Source organism: Borostomias antarcticus (assembly GCF_949987555.1).
Source record: "Borostomias antarcticus genome assembly, chromosome: 13".
NCBI lineage: Eukaryota > Metazoa > Chordata > Actinopteri > Stomiiformes > Stomiidae > Borostomias > Borostomias antarcticus.
The window spans coordinates 8,498,413-8,519,338 of NC_140246.1; the positions used below are offsets into that span (position 1 = coordinate 8,498,413).

Genomic DNA, 20,926 nt, shown 5'->3' on the forward strand with positions numbered 1-20,926 from the left:
CCACCGTTTTGGTCTTACAATGGATGTGGATGGGCACCTTGAAAAATCTTTCAAATACATGTTAAACTCTCGATTTCAAAGACAAGAAGCTCACTCCCTTTACTACTCCGTTAATGCAGTGGTTCTCACCATTTTTTGAGCTCTGGACCCTTGGCATATTTTGAAAAATCCTGAAGGACCCCCCACCCAGGCCTGGGTCCAGACTTTCAAATACATCCACTCCACCGAAGTTGACTGATTCTTGAAGATTTCAACGTTGTGTAACGAGCTGACATTCTGTCTGATATCACCACACCACCTCCCCACAACATTTAGTAGCATGGCCGTCGCTATTGGTGGGCCTTAGGGTCCGTGGCCCACTCCCAAAAGTGCTACTCCCCCCCACTGGCGCCCACAGCTGAATTATTATTAACTTTTTTTTTGTTTTTTTGAAATCATAGTATTTTTCTGTTAAATAAAAAGTACTAAGTTCGGATTCCTTATAAATGAAGACATGAAACAATGGCATGTTTTTTGTTTGACGGCCGCCATACTGAAAAAGGAAGTTAGGCCAATGTAGCGGTTACCACACGTGTGATTTCAGTTGGGAGTTGGAAGTTGAGCTGAGCTGTGCACTCCAGGCCTGCTGACTGTCATCACACCTTACTTATAGGCTTACACTTGCCGTAACTTTGAGGACATCTACCATAACGTTTGAAAACTCCTTTTCAACGCTTAGAAACGTTTCTCCGGGCATCAGTATAATTTGTTGCACCAACACAAATTCAACATACTATCAGTCAGAGCGAGAACAAGAGAGCTCAGTATAATTAGTATGTCAGTGCTGCACAAATACAATAGCATATTGTATTATCAAAAATATTTCATAATAATTATACCCTCATGCAGTTCATATTCCCTCCTGAGCCTTAGAGATTGGTCTGTTTAGTAGGCTTATATAAGAAGCCATAACAGTCATTTCAATTGTATTCATATTTAACATTAATGATCTTGACACAGGCCAGTTTCAAGCTTTTCCCACTACTTTTTTTTTTTGGCACCAGAAAGTAAAATTTGTGCACATTTTATGGCTTATATGACACTTAGGGCTGGTTGCACAGATATGGATCAAGCCTATGGACTAAATTGTACTTTCAATGGACAATCTCCATTGAAAACAATTCCAGGATGTTCTAGCTGTAGACTTGTTGTGGACCAGTCTGGAGAATATGAATGACAGTTAAACATTTAATTTAACACAAGTATGTAGTTGCCTTTATTGCGATCATGCCACCATAGTCTTAAACCAAGTAGGCCTGTACTGTAGTAAGCAGTTGTATGACTACAGTTCAGGTTCTGCCAGGCATGCACCAGGTTAAGCATAAGACAAGTGAAATAATAAATCATATTAATTACAGCTACAAATGTAGTTTCATATCCAGACAACAGCACTTACATTCTATAACTGTTATGGAATCACAGCAGTTTCATTTAGTGGTTCTTGAATGCCTTTGATGATGGGTTATATGATAGGTTAAATCAATGTATTCAAACTTAAGTGATGATATGATCCCAAATGCCTTCATTCATTTCGTCATATGACATGAAATTCAAAAATCATACTTCTAAAGATAAAATGCTTTAAAATATATATCTTCTACTACATACAATAAATGAATATACAAGTAGATTTGTCTCAATACTGCTTAAAATGATTGTTACATAATGTAGTTCGGCTGTGGCTCAGGATGTAGAGCGGGGTCATCCAATAATTATAGGGTCAGCGGTTCGAATCCCAGCTCTTCCCGTCGAAGTGTCCTTGGGCAAGACACTGAACCCCAAATTGCTCCCAATGAGCAGGCTTGCACCTTGCATGGCAGCTGCCACCATTGGTGTGTGAATGGGTTAATGAGAGGCCATCAACACGTGCTTTGTATAAAAGCACTATATAAGTGCAGTGATTAAAAGAAAAATACAATCATACTGGTTTATGGTATCCCTGGAATTCAGTCACCTTAATGCAGTGGTTCTCAACATTTTTTGAGCTCTGGACCCTTGAAAAATCTGAAGGATCCCCCACCCCTAGCCTGGGTCCAGACTTTCAAATACGTCCACTCCACCGAAGTTGACTGATTCTTGAAGATTTCAACGTTGTGTAACGAGCTGACATTCTGTCTGATATCACCACACCACCACGGCCGTCGCTCTTGGTGGGCCTTAGGGTCCCTGGCCCACTCCAAAAGTGCTACTCCCTCTGTTAATGAAATTCCAGTCTCATCAATGTGTTATCCCCTTTTTGTGTTCCTATGTGATTGAATCTTCCTATTGTGATTGATCTTCCTAGTTGATTGAATTCCTATTTGATTGATCTTCTCTTTTCATTGTTTTACAACCTCTGTGAAACCTCTTTCTAATCTGTTTCCATTGAAATCAGTCTGTTTAGAAACACCCTTTGCTCTGTGACATCACCTCCCTTTACCCTTTGTCCCTGAGTGCATGTGACTTCCTCTACCATGCTATAAAATGTCCCGCGATCCTTCAGTCCAACCACTCTGATCGAAGGAAACACTTCCGGTTTTCAGAGTCCGCTTTGCAAAACGTAACATCAGAATAAACCTATTGTCTCTGTTTGAAACCAGCTTGACCGACCACTCTGCATGTTCTTGAAATCTAAACTAAACCAAGTAAGATTTTCATTCATACCCCCCCTAATTATTATTATTATTTTTTTTTATCATAGTATTTTTCTGTTAAATAAAATGTACTAAGTTTAGATTCCTTATAAATGAAGACATGAAACAATGGCATGTTTTTTGTTTGACGGCCGCCATACTGAAAAAGGAAGTTAGGCCAATGTAGCGGTTACCACACGTGTGATTTCAGTTGGGAGTTGGAAGTTGAGCTGAGCTGTGCACTCCAGGCCTGCTGACTGTCATCACACCTTACTTGAGGACATCTACCATAACGTTTGAAAACTCCTTTTCAACGCTTAGAAACGTTTTCTCCGGGCATTAGTATAATATGTTGCACCAACACAAATTCAACATACCATCAGTCAGAGGGAGAACAAGAGAGCTCAGTATAATTAGTATGTCAGTGTTGCACAAAAACAATAGCATATTGTATTATCAAAAATATTTCATAATAATTATACCCTCATGCAGTTCATATGCCCCCCTGAGTAGTAGGCCTATATAAGAAGCCATAACAGTCATTTCTATTGTATTCATATTTAACATTAATGATCTTAACATAGGCCAGTTTCAAGCTTTTCCCACCTCTTTTTTTTCACACCACAGAAAGTAAAATTTTTACACATTTTATGGCTTATATGACACTTAGGGCTGGTTGCACAGACATGGACCAAGCCTAGTCATGGACTAAATTGTACTTTCAATGGACAATCTCCATTGAAAATTCTATTTAGTCCAGGACTAGGTTTAATCCATGTCTGCGCAACCGGCCCCTTATTTGCTATCTGTTTGAATCAGTTGTGAATCCTTATGTTTCAAGAATGAATGAGTTAGCTCTGCTAAAGTGAGAGTTGTGAATGTGTGCGAGTAAGCCTAGCCTATTGGTTTGTTTTAAAACAGTATTCATTTTTGTTAAATATGATGGTCTTATATAACATTATTTAAACATATTTTTGATACATTTAACAAAAATGCCATGTTAAAAATACTTTAAACACCTTCCCAAGGACCCCCTGTAATTATGTCAGGGACCACAGTGGGTCCATGGACCCCTGATTGAGAAACACTGCCTTAATGGATAACTGTGGTACTTAGGCCTGTTTGAGTCATGACCTCAAAAGCATTGCATTGTCTAATAACCCATCCTTTCTTTCCATTTTGGCTTTTTGGACATGCTTTCCTGGTTATAGTTAAAGGCTATGATATGCATGATACAGTAGGCCTATTGGCTTTTCACATTTTTGACTACAAATAAAAATATAGCCTACCGCATGTAAGATTAAGACTAAATATCGAATCATGACTACAAACGAAAACAAATGAAAATATAGTAAGATAACATATAATACATGTAAAAAAGCAAATAAAACATTGAAGACAACGTCCAATCACTGCACGGCAAGTTTGTAAGGCATATCTCCCATCTCTCCTCAGTTTCTGTTCGTAGCGTGCATCCTTCATCCTTCCAACAAAACTTCACTTTCAGCTCCAAATGGGATCCACTGTGGATCCGGTTTCATGGTCTTCGGCTGGTAATCTAGTTAGTTTTGTTTAAATGATCCAAAACAACCCTGGGTAGTCGGTGACTTATCTCGGCGGCTGTAGCTCAGTTGGTAGAGCGGGTCGTTCAGTGATCGAAGGGTCAGTGGTTCGAATCCCACTGTCGAAGTGTCCTTGAGCAAGACACTGAACCCCAAATTGCTCCCAATGAGCAGGTTAGCACCTTGCATGTGTGTGTGAATGGGTGAATGAGAGGCCATTGTGCAGTCCATTTACCTCTCAGGACCCGGCCAGATCTCCTTCACAGCACCGCCACCCCTTCTATTCCACCACTGGAGGTGTCTGTAGATGGAGTCAAAGAATGAAGCCGTGTAGCGTGAAAACATCGTGGTCCACCTCACCGCCTCGGTTAGCCAGCCCACAGACCGAGCCACAAAGACCACAAACACTGTTGTGTAGTGAGCCAGCAACAGGAGGCTCCGTCCCAGTTGCCTCCCTTGGTTGATGATCAAATGGACCATTTCTTAACCCATCGTCCTCTAAATTACAATGGGTTAAGAAATAAAGTGTGAGGAAAAAACTATCTGTAAAAAATGATTGGGTTTTCTTGGCTCATGTGCACTTCTTTCGTACTGTAGCTTACCCTCCTGCAACAGTCTAGTCAAGGAATTTATCGACACTCCCCTCACTGATGCGCAGATCGCACTGTCCAATCACTGCACGGCAAGTTTTGTTTCCGGGATGTTTGGTGATGTGGCTACGTTCAGAGATCCAGCCGAAAAAATATATTAAATAAAAGGCAGAAACACGTATCTCTGAGAATCACTCATACAGGTTAGTCCCTTGCGCGTTCAATTAAAAACCAAACTTTTCCAGTGGCTTCATTTAAACAGCTGACAGGCCCTGCAAAAAATTTACGGCGATTGTTTTAGCCTACCAAGCTAGCGTTACCCTTGTTAGCGAGCTGCTTGTTTACGAGGTTACGTCGTGAACAGAAAAGCCAGCGAGATAGCTAAATTGTTGTTCGATAGCTGTCTGTGATAACGATCTCTGAGGTTTTATGCATGATTCTTACCAATATTTTCAGCGTGCAATAGATCTACTAGTAGGATACACAGTTGCTTAGAAAGTTAGCCATCTTCCTCTCCAGTAATCGTTGCTGTAGCTAGCTACATATAGTGGACGCAGCCGCAGTCGAATATCAGGCATTGTTCGGTTCAATTCGGTTGTTTTCGGTGGAAGTCGAGCAAATTCATAAATGTTTACTTTTTCGTGCTTTCGAGCAGGCCTTGTGTTGGCACAGTTCATGTTTACTTTTGATAGGTGACAAATCAAAACGTTTTAATCTTTCTGCCCTATATCAAGAGGGTGGTAGGTCACATTCCCTATTTGTACAGTATGTCTAGAATTTGGATACATTTCCCATTAGCTAAATGCAAAGTGAACATGCTGTGCTACGGATTTAGTTTGATTATGGACATTGGATGGATGGGGACTCTAGTGTCAGATCTATGTTAGCCTGATCAATTGTGGTTTAAAATGATTGATATTTTGATCATTCTGGATTGAGTATGACTAATTGTTTTAAATGATCATGTGACATCTTATAAGTAGATATGTCTAATAAACATCAGCTACATTTCAAAAACTGTTTTGCGTAGCTTATAGCTAGCCATGTAGTTCATCAAAATCCCATGTGTAGGCTTTAGTATCCAACTTCTGTTTTTATCCAAACAGTGTCCATATGTTCAGCCAGCTGGCCCAGGGGGTTAGCACGGTTCTCCGTGAGCTCTCTGGAGAGGAGAACCCCGATGGAGAACCACAGGTTAGACCAGATAGTCAACATTAATGTAAAATAATAGCTTTGATTGATGTTAGGTTATTTGTGCCCTCTGGATCTGTGGTGGGAGGCTCTATTTTCAGTTTTTAGTCAAAATCTCACTCAACCACCTCTCTCTGGCCCTCTGGCAGGATGGGTTGGTCCCTCAGCTCCCTGATGCTGGGCCTGAGGCCCCGGAAGAGTCTGGCACGGCAGAGGAGATCCTGGAAAGGTTGGCTCACCTGGAACAGCTGGTGGTCCAGCTGAAGGAACAGAACCAAGAGAAGGAATCTCAGCTGGCCAACGCGGAGGCTCTGCTCAATGTAAAGGCTTAAGTGTATACTTGTGTATGTAAACACGTGTTTGTGTGTGTTACAGTATGAAATACTTGGGACTTGAGAGATGAGTTATGCATTTGGGTGTTTATTTCGAAATAACATTTTGAGCGCTGCATTTCTTGTTGTCTGGTTAACAGAATGAAAGGGAAACAGCTGAGGCACGGTTCACCAAACTCAAACTTCAGGCTAAAGCCAAGATGGCCTCCCTCAGCAAACAGGTCGCTGAGCTGAAGGGCCAAGAGGGAGCCAGTGTAAGTCAACACCTCAACAGACGCCACAACGCCTACAGTTCCCACTGTTCCCCTGTGTAGGCCCTCATTAAGACGGTCCAGCACCAAGCGGTCAAACTTGCCGGATTATCTTGTCTCTAAACCAGTGTAATATAATACATTACCTTTGTCAGCAATATGGCATCTGATATGAGATCCTGTTCTCTGTGGCCCGCAGACTCCCAACAGCTCCTTCAGTGCTGCTCCTGTGTTGGAGGAGGAGCTCAGGGAGCTGAGGCGGAGCTTGAACGAGGAGAAGACCTCTTCCAGGGCCATGCAGGAGCGCCTAGAGACCGCCGAGCAGCTCCTCGGAAAGAAGGATGAGGCACACGCTGAACAGGTGGCCCCTTCTCTGTTGATTCGATATCCTCCTTGTTGAGGGAGGTCGCCGACACACGTCCGCGTACGAGTGTCTTACAGAGTTCTTACCGAGTGGTGTGTGTTGTCCCTTAGCTCCGAGTGCTACAGGCAGTGGTGCGCGAGAAGGATGCGCGCTTCCAGGAGCAGATTCAGAAACATGAGGAGGAGCTTCTGAGGATCACAGCGCAAACTCAGAATGACCCAGAGATGCAGCAGGTAGAAGCAAGCACATCCTCCCCAGACCTCTCACTGAGTACATGACTATGTGTTATATGTGTGTGTGTGTGCGTGTGTGTATATATATATATATATATGAGCCTATTTACACTGCCCTTTTTGCCAAGATAATGATAATGTGTGTGTGTCTCTCCCTAGACCCTACGTGCTGCCCAGCGTCGGTGTGAGGAGCTGGAGGAGGCCATGCGTTCACGCTCCCAGGTCCTGGAGATGTTGCAGCACGAGCTCAACAGCGCCGACCAGCAAAAACAGGTAAGCCCACGTATTCAGAGTACAAATTACTCCACACTACACCGCCACCAGTTGTTTAGAAACAGAACATGAATCTGTCCGTTGATTGGCACAGCCACACAACGCTATAGACGACTTCACCACATCACCCATGACACCCACCTCTCTTTGCCTCTCCAGATCCTCACAGCCCAGTTCCGACAGATGGAGCAGGAACTTGTGGAGGCGACCAGGCTGAGGGAGGAGGAGAGGCTGCAGTGGGCCCAGCAGGCGAGCAGAGCTGATGCAGAGCTAACGGCACTCCGTGCCAGCCAAGAGGCCTCGGAGAGGGAGAGAGAAGAACTGACTAGGCTGAAGGAGCTGGTTTCCCTAAGAGAGGCTGCGCTGGAGGCCCTCCAAGCCAACCAGGAGGCCCTAGAGAGAGACAGAGAACAAGTGGCCTGTTTGGAGAGGGAGCTGGCTTCCCTGAGGGCGGAGCAGGCCGAGGGCCTAAGGACTGGAGAAGCCCTGGCTGAGCTGTGGAGAGGTGTACGTTCCCTGGCTGGAGGGGGTTTGGAGGGCCCAGAGGAAGAGGGCCCCGTCCCCACTGATCCTGGCCTCTTCCTGGGTACGCTTCAGCTTCTGGAGTCTCAGCTTAGGAGCCTGAAGGATGGGCAGAGAGAGAATGAGGAGCGCTGCATCCAGGTTACCCACAACATGGAAACTCTACAGGGTAATGGAACCAAACTGAAACCGTAAAAAAATAAAAAATAAAACCATGCTGCTGGTCACAGGATCATTTATCCATTCATGATACCTTTTGCCTGTAGCCTTTTTATGGAAATTTGATAAGCTGTTTTTCCCCCTCCTTCAGAACAACTTGATAGAAGCACGACAGAAGGGGAGGAGGCCACTGCCAGGATACAACAACTGGAGCAACAGATTGAAATGGTCAGTAGGGAGCAATTAACCACAAAAAATTTTTAAGGATTATTAGAGACGTCAGCATGTTATGAGGCTTTCTTTGAGTCAAGTATAAACCTGAGGGACAAACGGAAAAGCTGAAACTACACTCATCAGGCCCTTGTGTTTCATGTTCACACAGTATGAGTACAATATGACCTTTTCATGTGTGCTGCTACTGTACTTCACTTGGCTGTGACTGAGTCAGCTCGGTGAATGCCGGCCGTTCTTAGAGTGTGGGGCAGTCTTACTGGCCTGTACCTTGAAAGGCCGAGCAGGGGTCAACAGCCTCTGTCTGCCCCAGAGAGGGACATAGATAGTAGCTGCTGTTAGTGCTGGATGATACAGAATGTCCGATCGCCTTACAGCTCGGGTAACCACGTTAATCCCTTCTTCACTGATCCCCTGTTATGACTGTGGCTGATGTTAACAACGGGGCCAACCCTCTGTGTCAATACAATGCAACAACAACATAAATGAAAGTTATTATTATACCTTCCCCTCCCAGATGTCTGCTGGATCGTCAGGCCAGCATGTGATTGACCCATCTGTGCAGGAGCCATCTAATGATGAGAAAGGTGAGAGTGCCAGTGCTGGTTTTTGTTCCACTAGGACTTTGACCGGTTAGGCATCCTGTCAGCACACAAACACACATGGACACACCCTGATGTGTTTGCTCAGGCCTTAAAGTGGTAGTGTGCTATTTTGGACATTTAGACCAAATTGTGGTCTGTATACCATGAACCTGAAACATAGAGACCATCATTTCACTGATCGTTCCAATATTGAGCTAGCTGCAGTTTTAATGCAGACTCTCACTGGGCTACAATGGAAGTCAATGGGGCACCCGTAAATGCGTTAAAAATATGATAAATGTACTTTTCCGAGATGGGAAGCACAGGGAGTAGTCTTACCAGTCTTAGTATGCTCTCCTGTGAAATGTATCACAATCCGAATATTTTTACATGTTTGGCAAATAGCACACTACCCCTTTAACAGCTCTGTGTGCAGTTGAAGGCCCAACTGACCCAACTTGAGCTTGATCAGGCACATTGAAGCTATTTTGTAGAGTAGGTAGCATTCCTTGGGTTTGATGCTCTACCCATCTCTCAAAGTAAGTAAGTAAGTAAGTAAGTAAGCTTTATTTATATAGCGCTCTTCACAGCACGGATGCACAGAGTGCTTTACAGTAATAAATTAAAATGGCAATACAACACGAGACAAGATTAAAACGACACAGAACAGATAAAACAACAACATTGCGAGCAGCAAGGCGTTATAGATGGCCGAAGGCCTGCCTGAACATGTGTGTCTTAAGAAGTTTTTTGAACATGAGTTCAGTGGATGGCTCTCTCAGGGCCTGGGGAAGAGCGTTCCAGAGTCTTGGCGCCACCGCCTCAAATGCTCTGTCACCCTGAGTTTTTAGTCTGGTCCGGGGCACCGCCAGGAGACCCTGGTCGGATGACCTCAGAGACCGACTCAGAGAGTGAGGGTGTAAAAGTTCTGAGATGTAGGCCGGGGTCTGTCCGTGGAGAGCTCGGTGGGTAAACACCAGGACTTTCAAACAGGCTGTGGCTAAACCTGGTGATTTGGCATCTTTCATTTCAGCCTCTGGCAAAATGTACTGTTAGGACAGCTGATCTATGATTATTTAAGTATGTGCTTTTAGAACTAATCTCTCTTGATTTCCTCAGCTCAAATATCTGCTTTGGAGCAGCAGTTGCTGGAGAGAGAAGAGGAGTTGGCTGCCCTGCGGGACCGCCTTGCTGTCGCTGAGGAGCGGCAGACCTCCAGGGATGTATTGGAGGGAGGAGCTGAACAGGTTCTAGACCAGAGCCCCAATGCCCCAGACCTGCTGGAGGACACCACCGAGGACGACACCACGCTGGTAGCCGAGGACAGCTCCATCCTGTCCGTTTCTGCTGACAACGAGAGCAGCCCAGAGCTGATCGGGCCGCCGTCCGATTCCCCGGTGGAATCTAAGGGGGCCTCATCAGATGAGATGGTCACCAGTAGTGACTCTGAGGTGGCCCACAGCAGCTGGACCCTCCTGGAGGCCGTCAACCAAGATGGAGGCCAGGAATGGCCCTCGGTACTGCAGGACTTTGGGCAGCTGCAGCTGCAGTCCTGGGAGGAGACCAGCACCGAACCGGACACCTCCACGGTCCAGGTGGAGTCCTCGTCGGTCGTCATCCGTGAAACGGTGCAGGTGCACCTCAGCCAACAGGGGGCGTCCATCTACGACTCGTCATCCGGCCAGCTGTTTGCCCAAGCCCTAGCTGAGGAGCTCCAGAAGAGATACAGTGAGCTACTGGCTGAGATCCAGAGGCTGAGAGAGGGAGAGGAGAGAGCCCAGGGCCTGGAGATAGAGATCAGGTCATTGGCCGCTGCCAAGGACGAGGCAGAGTCTCTGGTCCAAAACTATGAGGAACAGCTCAGGTCGGCTAGATCACAGATGGAGCAGGTGGCCCAGCACAGTAGCTCTGAGATGGAGAAGCACAGTATGGAGGTGCACCTCCTGGAGGAGCAGCTAACCAACCTGCTGGCTGAGGCCTGCTCCAAGGAGGAGAGGATCCAAGACTTGCAGGCAGACCTGGATGAGGCCCAACACTCTCTGTTTGAGCAGGATAGCCAGGCCAGGATGCTGGGTGCCCAGCTGGTGGATAAAGAACTGTCCTCCACAGAGTTGGAGCAGAAGCTCCAGGAGATGGAGGCAAGCCTGCTGGAGGTCACCCACGCAAAGATCATGGCGTTGTCTGAGAAGGACACCGAGATAAGTGAGCTGCAGCAGCGTCTCACTCATAAAGATCAAGAGATAATGGAGCTGAACGACGGAATGTCTTTTAAACTACTCCAGGCAGAAGAGGAGAAGTACCAGATGAACAGTGAGATTCAGAAGCTGAAGGAGCAGATAGTTGAGTTGGAGAATGCTGGAGAAGAGATAAAGGAAGTGAAAGAAGAGCACACTGCTGAGGTGGATAACAAGCTGGCTAGTTTGCAGAAGGACAAAGAGGAGCTGGCAACTCAGCTAGCAAACCTAAAGAAGAAGTTCCAGGCTGCAATGGTACAGCGCAAAGAGCTGATGAAAAAAGTTGAACGGTTTGAGAAGGAAGCAGGACAAGGGAAAGAGCAGGACGAGGAGGCCCTTGCCGATATATCATATTCAGAAAAACACAGCGAGCAGGAGATGCTTAGAATGGAGGCCATGCTACAAGAGACCAGGCAAGCCCTGAGAACCAAAGAAGGGGCCGTAGAGACGCTGGAACAGAGAATTAGCGAGCAGGATCAGGCTCTGGCCGAGACGCTCGCTCTCAACCGTACACTTAGCGAGGAGGCCGAGCTGACTCGGCAGGCCAGCACCAACGCTGCGGCTGAAACAACGGGGCTGCAATCCCAAGTGGCCTCTCTGGGGACGGAGTGTGAGTCACTGCAGAAGAAACTTCAGGATGCTCAGGAGGCCCGGAAGGACACTATTCGCAAGGCCAAAGAGAAGGACAGGCACCACCGCGAACAGCTCAAACAGCAGAAGGATGACTACAATGAGTTACTAGAGCGTTTCGACGAGCAGGCGGGAGAGCGAAGTGGCCTGCTGGCCAGACTGGGGGAGCTTGAGAAACTGCAGGCTCAGAGAGAGGTGAGCACAGAGAAGGAAATGCAGGCAGACCAAGAGACAAAGGCTGAGACAGAGAAGCTAGAGAAACCAGCAGCAGGAGACTGGGTCCAGGAAGACTGGGTGGACTTTGCTGCACCTGAGACTGAGTCACAACAGCAACAACAACAACAATCTAATAAACCTATTCCCAGCACTGAGGAGAACACCCAACTACTCTCAGTAGAGGTGGAGGCATCTATGCAAGCTCTGAAAGAGCAGGCCCTGGCTTCAGAGATGGCCTGTTCACAGCTAAAGGAGCAGCTGCGGGAGGCCCAGAGCAGCCTGTCTATGAAGGAGAGTGAGCTCCTCAAGCTGGGCAAAGAGCTAGAAGCCCTGAGGCAGAAGGAGGAGCAGATTGATGCTCTCTCCGAAGAGATCGAAGCTCTGAAGGACAAGTGTGCCCAGGCGGAGGCTCTGAAGGCAGAGTTGGAGGCAGCCAAGGGGGCTGCTTCAGACTCTGGGTCCTCCATCGCCCTCTTGCAAGCTGAGGTGGAGGACTTCAAGCTATTCCTGGACAACAAGAACGCAGAGATGGCAGAGCTGAGCCAGCAGCTGGGTGAGCAGAACTCCCTCCTGCTGTCCATGCAGCGCACGGTGTCCGAGAAGGACCAGCTGATCGCCTCCTTGCAGGATGGCCTGAGGGCCGAGCAGGAGAAGAGCCAGAAACTAGAAGCGGAGATTCCTCAGAAACAGGAGGAGAAAAACAGAGAGGCCAAGATCCAGCAGCTTCAACGGAAGCTCCAAGCAGCCCTTATCTCCCGCAAAGAGGCGCTTAGAGAAAACAAGAGCCAGAAAGAGGAGCTAGCTTCTACAGAGAAAGTCATAGCTGAGCTTCAGCAGAAGATGGATGCCAAGGAGGCTGAGCTGGAGAAGCTAAGAATGGAGAGAGATAAACTGATAGAGGAGGTTGACCGCACTCTAGTAGAGAACCAGAGTCTGGGTGCATCTTGTGAGAGCCTCAAGCTGGCCATGGAGGGTATGCTTACAGAGAAAGATGCCTGTAAAAGAGAGGCTGACTTTTCCAAAGAGGAGGCTGCCAGAGCATGCCGGGAATTGGAGGAGAAAGTGCAGGGAATGAAGGATGAGTATGAGACTCTGCTGAAGTCATATGAGAACGTTAGCGATGAGGCCGAACGTGTGAGACGAGTGCTGGAGGCCGCCAGGCAGGAGAGGCAGGAGATCGCAGCCAGGGTCAGGAGCCACGAGGCAGCGAGGCAGGAGGCAGAGAGGCAGGCGGAGGAAGCCCAAAAAGAGGTTGACTCGGTCAAAGACAAGATGAGAAAGTTTGCTAAGACCAAGCAGCAGAAGATCATGGATTTAGAGGAGGAGAATGAGAGGCTTAGAGAGTTGGAAGAGAAGAAAGGACCAAGAAGGGAGGACAGGGGGCTCAAAACAGAGCTAGAAAGCCTAAAAGAGGAGATCAAGGCTCTGAAAGCCGATTTGGATGCAACCACGGTAGAGAGAGACTCATTGGAAGAGCAGATGGCTGGGTTGACGGAACAGCTAGCTCAAGAACTAGAAAAAGATAACAATCTCACTTCGGATGCAACCCCCAGTCCAGATGCAGTTGTGGAGAAGGCTATTGTTGCACAGCAGTCAAGTGCAATCATGTCTGAAGTTATTCAAAAGCCTGTTGCTGAAAGTCAGCTTGAGGATGCGGAGCAGCAGACTAAAGCAACAGAGCCTGATCTTGCTGCACCTGAAACACATGTTGAGGAAGAGAAGATGAAGATGGAAGCGTTGGAAAGTGTGAAGGCTCTGTTTGAGGATAAAATTAGGGAGATGGAGGAAGCTCTACAGGCCGAGAAAGACCAGATCAAGACAAGACAAGATCGCGAGGCCGGACTCATGGCTGAACTGGCCTCTCTGGAACAGCGTCTTCAGGAGAGCAAAGAGCAGGAGCAGATCCTAAGGGAGGAGAGCTCCAGGAGGAAAGACCAGCTCAAAGAGCTCCACTGCAGCCTGGAGGCAGAGAAGGATGACCTGGAGGAGCGCCTGATGAACCAGCTGGCCCAGCTAAACGGCAGCATCGCCGGCTACCAGCAGGAGGCGGCAGACAGCCGGGAGCGCCTGGCGGGCCTCCAGCGGGAGGTGGAGAGGCTGGAGAAGGAGCGGGCCGAGCTGGAGGCCCAGGTGGAGAACGAGAGAGACCGGGCAGCCAGACTGGAGGAGGACAAGAGGCAGGCCCAGAGAGAAAGGGCAGAGGCCGAGGCCGAGTCAGGGAAGCAGAGGGAGCTGGAGCAGAAGCTGAAGTCCGCCCAGAGGGTGAGGGAGGGAAGCCAGAGCCGTGCGCGCCAACTCGAGGAGCTGCTGAGGGAGAAGCAGCTGGAGGTGCGTCAGATGCAGAAGGACTGCATCCAGTACCAGGAGAGGATCAGTGAGCTCGGCAAGGAGGCCAAGGCTCTGCTGCTGGGCCGGGACGAGCTCCAAGCTGAGCTGGAGCGAGCCCATCTGGAGACCTCCAGGGCCCTGGGGGAGATGACCAACACCGAGGCTGAGCTGTCGAGCTGCAGGTCCCAGCTGAGTGAGGCCCAGAAACAGGTCTCTCAAGCCCTGGCAGAGAAGGTGGCCTGCGAGCAGGCAGCCCTGCGGAGAGAGGCTGAGGTGAAAAGCGAGGCCGAACAGACTCTGGACTCGGTGCGGTTCCGGCTGGGAGCGGAGCTGAAGCAGGCGGAGCTGAGGCTGGAGGAGTCCTACAGAGAGAGGGAGAGAGAGGAGGAGGCCAATCACGAAGCCAGGCAGGCGGCGGATGCTGCCGAAAGACAGGCCCAGGAGATGCAGGCCCGCCTGGACGAGTCTCTGGCCCGGCTGGCTGCCTTCTCGCGCTGCATGTCCTCCCTGCAGGACGACAGGGACCGCGTGCTGGACGAAGCCAAGCAGTGGGAGAGCCGCTTCAACAGCACCCTCCAGGGGAAGGAAGCAGAGGTGCGGGAGGCTGAGACAAGGGCCAAGGAACTGGCGGAACAGCTGCAAAAGGAGAGCATCCAGAGAAAGGACCTGCAGCTCGCAGTGGACAGGTAAGAATGGATTTGCTTAGACTCATGGTTTGCATAGACTCGTGATACAATACCCTTCTGTCATAGTAGGACTGGACTGTCTTATTTGGTTTTGGAGTTGTTTCAGTTGTGTTGTTATGACATTAGTATGTTTGGTCTTTATCTAGACTGCAGAAAGCAGATGAACAGTGGACTCTGAGGTGGGAAGAGGAGGAGAAGAAGTTCCGGAAGAGTCAAGCAGCTCTGGAGCAGGAGAGAGGGGCCCTGCTGCAGGCTCTGACCCAGGCCGAGAGCTCCCTGGCGGAGGAGCGTGCTCAGCTGGGCTCCCTGGAGACTGAGGCGGAGGGGCTCCGCCACAGGGTTCAGGCCCTTGAGGAGGCTGTGGGGAGGCTGCAGGGAGAGGCCGGCCAGGCCAGGGCAGAGCTGAGGGAGAGGGAGGCGGAGGAGAGGAGGTTGGGCCTGAGCGTGGAGCAGCTAGAGACAGACCTGCGCTCCTCCAAGGCCCTGACAGAGACGCTGCAGACAGAGCTGGGTGAGAAGGAGAAGAGAGAGGTGGAGCTGCTAGGGGAGAAGGAGCAGGCCGTGACACAGGTATCTGCATTGCGTCTGTACTGTTCATGATTGTTATGCTGTTTTCAATTAAATAATTTTTCTGCCATTTGGGTATCAGTGAAAGTTAGCGTTAGTACGCTTTGGTAATCAAATTACGGTGTCAAAAACACTCAATCACAGTCACTGTCTAACATTACAGCCATGTGCACTAAAATGTTATCTTAAGCATTTTTAAGTCTTTTGTCTTACCTTCATCTCGTCATTGACATGCTTGCCCCACCCAGGCGGCAGACGAGGCCCGGAGGGAGGCTGACGGCAGAGCACGGGATGCTGAGAAGGAGCTGGAGGACAGGAGAGAGGAGGCGCGGGGTCTGGAGGACAGACTGAGGAAGGCGGAGGAGGAGAGCAGCCACAGCAAAGCCCGGCTGGACTCCTTCACTAAGGCCATGGGCTCCCTGCAGAACGACAGAGACAGGGTCCTCGGCATGTACAAACAACTGGAGGAGAAACACCTGCAGGTTAGAGTTGAATTTTTGAATTAGGGCCTCATTTTTGACTTTTTTCGACCCATAATGTTGCTGATTGATGGAGATCATTTTCAGCTGATTCCATGCTGTCTCTCATTCGGGCGTTCACGGCTCACTAATGCTAGCGCAATCGAACCAAACTGGCTAGCATTCAAAGAAATTACTCACTTAAACACTCCAAACAAGTAAGGATCACCAGATAAACCTAACTCCTCATCAAAGCCAGACATAACTCTTTCGAACGTAGCCATTGCAACTTGTCTGTGAATAGTCCGCTCTTCTGTTCGTTGTTGTCGGGTTGTTGTTGTTGTGAAGACAAGCGCCGGCTAGTTACGTGGCAACTTGAAGTATCGCTCCGCCTCCTATTTACAGATTACAGCCATATAGGTCCAAAGAAACTAATGGGTTCAACAATAGTTGAACTTAAAATTATGGTTTAAAAACTCAAATGAACCCCCGACAGACTGTCCTCATATTTGATTTGGGTGCACTGTGGAGTGTTTAAGTGAATTTTCTTTGAATGCTAGCCATTTTGGTTGGATTGTGCTAGTATTAGTGAGCCGTGAACGCCCGAACAAGAGACAGCATGGAAAAGGATCTCCATCAATCAGCAACATTATGGGTAAGTTGAAAATGAGGCCCTAGTTCAAAAATTCCCTTATTTATTGATAAATGTGGTATTAATGCTGAAGTTAAAGAAGTGTACAGTAGATCATTATTCCCTAATTGTGTAACTCAACCGTGTGTGTGTGTCTGTGTCATTCCTCAGGTCATGATGGAGAAGGATGGACTGATCCAGGAGGCGGCCGGAGAGAACAACAGTCTGAAGGAGGAGCTCCGAGCCCTGCTGGTTCAGAGAGACGACCTCCATGCCGAGAGGGCAAAGCTGTCATCTCAGCTCCACGGCTACAGGGACGACCTGACCCAGGTCCTCAGCATGAAGGACTCCCAACACAAGCAGCTCCTTGCCAGCCAGCTGGAGCGTATCGCTGCCCTGGAGAGGGACCGGGAGGAGCTGGAGGCCAAGCTGAGGGTGACCCTGGAGAGTCGGGAGACGGCGGCGGAGGAGGGGGATGCACGGGTAAGCAGGCTGGAGAGAGAGACCCCCAGTCGGGCTGGCGATGGCCAGAGACAGGGCGGCCAGAAGAAAGACGCCCCCGGAGCGGAGGTGGAGAAGCTGAGAGAGCAGCTGCAGGCAGCCAGGGGCCGCGTGGAGGCCCTGGAGGACACCCTGCATCAGGAGAGAGAGGAGCAGGCCTCCAAGGCCAAAGAACTGAACGAGCTGCGTTGGGAGGGAGGTGTGATGCGCACGGAGTCGGAGACGGCCCAGGAGCGGGTGGCAGAGCTGGCCAGGGACCTGGTGACGCTGGAGCAGAGGCTGCTGGAGGAGAGGGAGTCATCGGCCCAGCTCAAGGCCCAGAACCAGTCCTTCGGGCACGCGATGGCGTCCCTGCAGGATAGCAGAGACCAGGCCCTCGGCCAGGCCCAGGAGCTGGCCCTCAGACTGGAGGAGATGAGTAAGGCAGGGGGGCAGCAACAACCCCCCGCCACGGGCCCCGGAGCCTCCAGTGGGGAGGTGTGGGGACTGAAGAACGCGCTGTCGGCTCTGCAGAACGACCGGGAGAGACTGGTAACTTAGCAGATTAATATACAACACTAGCACAACCGCATTCACCTGTATGTACATCAAAAGAAAAATCTTTTTGTTTTTCCTGGCCTATCCCGTAGCTGGAACAGCTGCAGAAGCAGCACGCAGAGCTAGCTCGGCTAGGAGGGGGAGATGTAGCGAAGCTTGCCCGGGATCTGGATGACGAGAGGAGGCGGGCAGAGGAGATGCTAGCCCGCATGCGGCAGCAAGACGACCTGCTGGAGATGGAGACCCGGGAACTGGAAACACTCCGGTGAGACGCAGCGCAACATCATACGCTGATGGTCACTTTCTGTCCGGTCGTACAAATGAACCTCTGAATGTCTTAATCCGCTTCGGGACAAAAGGCCAGCCCTTGAGGTACATGTTACAAAGCTGTATGTCTGTGACTTACTCTGAGTGTGTGTGTATGTGTGTCATTTTCTCACCAGACTGGAGCGCGTCGACTGGCAGGATCAGGCGGAGCTCCTGAAGCAGCAGACCCTCGCCGCGCTGTCCGAACGCGACCAGCAGCTGCGCCAGCTCAGCGCCTTGCTGGAGGAGGCCCGCTCGCCTCAGCCCAAACTCCTGGAGGAGCACTACCAGAGAGAGGTGCGCGCATCCACCTGAAAAGCACTGTACATCAACTATTTGTAAGTGTGGGTTCTGAGTCTCCTGTGTGTATGTTTGTGTGTGTGTGTGTGTGTGTGTGGGGGGGGGGGGGTTCCTCCAGGGTACAGGGGAAGTCGACAGTGCTCCCGGGGCACCACAGCAGCGCAGTGGCTCAACAGAGGACAAGGAGCACAAGGCGGAGTTTAAGGAGCTCCAGCGCAGGTACGGCGTCAGTGCTGAGCACCTCCAAACTCAAGAGCACTCCCAGGTTTTCTCTTCTGAGAACACGTAAAGGCTCGGCAGGTCTCTCTTGCAGGCTCGGCAGGTCTCTCTTGCAGGCTTGGCAGGTCTCTTTTGCAAGAGAGATTTTCTATTTACTGAGGCCAACCTGTATGAATAGAGAGTTAAATAGATCAAATAGAAGCGGCTTCCGATTTTTTTTTAATGAGTTTCTCCTGGTTTTTCCTGCTCTGTCAGGCTCGACGAGGAGCAAGAGCAGAGGATGGCCTTGGAGGAGCAGTTGATGGCTGCCCAGGATCAGCTCAAACGGTTCACCCAGGGTGAATGGCAATCCGGTCATGAAGGCCAGTTCTCTGATACCGCCGTTCTCATAGAGCCACCAGGAGAGACTGTCTCTCGGGTAAGCGCCTAATTAACTTCTTTAACCAGAAAATGACACTGTGACAATAGTATGTAGTGTAATTTATGATGGATGTCTTTTGTTGTGTCCTGTATGTCTCCTAACTTTCCCTCCCTCCCCTTACTTCCTTCTCTCTCTCTCTCTCTCTCTCTCTCTCTCTCTCCCTCTCCCCCCCCCTCTCTCTCTCTCCACCCACCCCAGTCTCGTAGTAGTGGTCCAGGCCTGATGCGAATGCTGCGCGTGGCCTTCTGCTCCCGTCAGCGCACCCCCCTCCTGGTGACCCTCTACTTGCTCACTGTGCACGTCCTGCTGCTGCTGTGCCTGGGGGGCTACCTCTGAGAGACCAGCCCCCACCCGAGAGAAATAGAGAGGAGAGATGGAGAGATAACTAGATATGTCACACAGACTGATTGGCCGACGCTGACAGACATAGCTCATATGATACATTCAATATCTTAGTAATTGGGTAGACTCTCAACTCAGCCCACACATACAGTACAGAACCATGCACTTTTTATACAACACACAGCAAAACAGAAAATGTGTCTCAGCCTTTCTAGCCAAACTCAATCGTTGTTAGATTCAGACAGCAATCACAGATTTTACTCAAGTTCATGTAGTTGGATGTCTAGGGTGTAGAATTGAATGTTGTCCAAAATCACAAGTCAGTTGGTCACATTTTGGTGTAGTGTGCTACCTCAAAGGCATTGTTTGTTTTAATTCTAGGGAGATGGATATGCAGCTTTAAAAATAATAATACCTGGAGGTACCCATATATTAGATGACCCAGGCCATTCATCAGGCAGATGGCATTGTTTCAGGTGCCTTTAGATTTGGAATGAAAGGACCACGTGATGCCGTTATGGATCTGTGGGTACTCTCTCCGTCTCTGACTCTCCCGTGTCCACATGCAACCAAACGGAACCGCGTGCAATTTTTCATGACTGATACATTCCGTTTGACCGTGGGATTTTGCTTTAATTTGTCCTCTCTATATCTTATAATTTAGAATCGAGCAGCGATGGCAGAGTTGACTCGTGTGCTTGTATAGAGTGTAATTATTGTTATTATGTATGAGTACTGGGTGTGGGTTTGCCTTGTGTGTATCCAATTCAGGGTCCCCGTCCTTGCCATAGTTGCACAAATATAGATTTTATTCTATTGGTTTTATGGCAGGCTAATTTGCCATTCAGGTGCAATGCTGTCACAGTTGAGGACCATTCCGGTGGTTGCTTATTAATATAACACTACAATTCATGGCCATCCCCTGTAGTCACCCGCTGTCTATTAAAATGATGGCCTCCATTTTCATTGCCCATTGCACATTGTATGATAACTAAACTGCTGGTGAACTGATGACTACTCTAAACGTCCTGGTTTTATGTTATTGTACCTCTTCACTTCCTGTAACTGTTATCTTTCCCTCACTGTTATACAATTTAACTTGTAAATGAATTGACCCTGTAGAAGGGCTGGAAAGAAAGAATTGGTGAAGATGGCTCATGGTGATAGGCATTTTTAAGCACAGCCCTTTTGAGTTAAACAAGTATTTGCAGCTCCCAGCTTCAGAGGGTAATGATGCTGTGTGTGAATTATATGAACTGAACACGTGAGATGAGAGGGAATGTTACTGTAATGTTACTCAATATAATTGGACGTCTTTTCAGATGTATTGTGTGTTCGCCTCTGAGAGTGCAAACGCCTAGTAAACCTGCCCCAAGCGTTGAATCTCTGTATGATCATCAATGTATAACACCTGCAGTTTGTTCTCTTGGGCTATTTTTAAAATAAAGTTTCTTTATAGGAACACAATAGACGACTGTTTTCTTTGTCTAAATACTCAAATATTGTTGAATCATTCTGTGAATCGTTGTATTTTTTATACTGACAGAGCGGACTACAGAGACCGCACGGCAGGATACTGACTGCTACTGTAGCCCATTTCTATAGCG

At 48.8% G+C, this 20,926-nt stretch overlaps 1 protein-coding gene across 1 annotated transcript; it reads left to right on the forward strand.

Moving 5' to 3' along the window:
* The first annotated feature begins 4,699 nt into the window (after positions 1-4,699).
* golgb1 (golgin B1) lies at positions 4,700-20,786 on the forward strand. The gene is made up of 19 exons (XM_084447940.1): positions 4,700-5,006; positions 5,910-5,997; positions 6,144-6,314; positions 6,467-6,580; positions 6,777-6,938; positions 7,052-7,174; positions 7,334-7,447; positions 7,607-8,138; positions 8,280-8,356; positions 8,877-8,946; positions 10,063-15,037; positions 15,184-15,607; positions 15,853-16,086; positions 16,865-17,725; positions 17,824-17,996; positions 18,175-18,334; positions 18,456-18,556; positions 18,812-18,974; positions 19,176-20,786. The coding sequence occupies exons 2-19, from the start codon at positions 5,917-5,919 to the stop codon at positions 19,311-19,313; spliced, it is 8,673 nt and encodes a 2,890-aa protein (XP_084304066.1). The 5' UTR covers positions 4,700-5,006; positions 5,910-5,916; the 3' UTR covers positions 19,314-20,786.
* Positions 20,787-20,926: the final 140 nt, after the last annotated feature.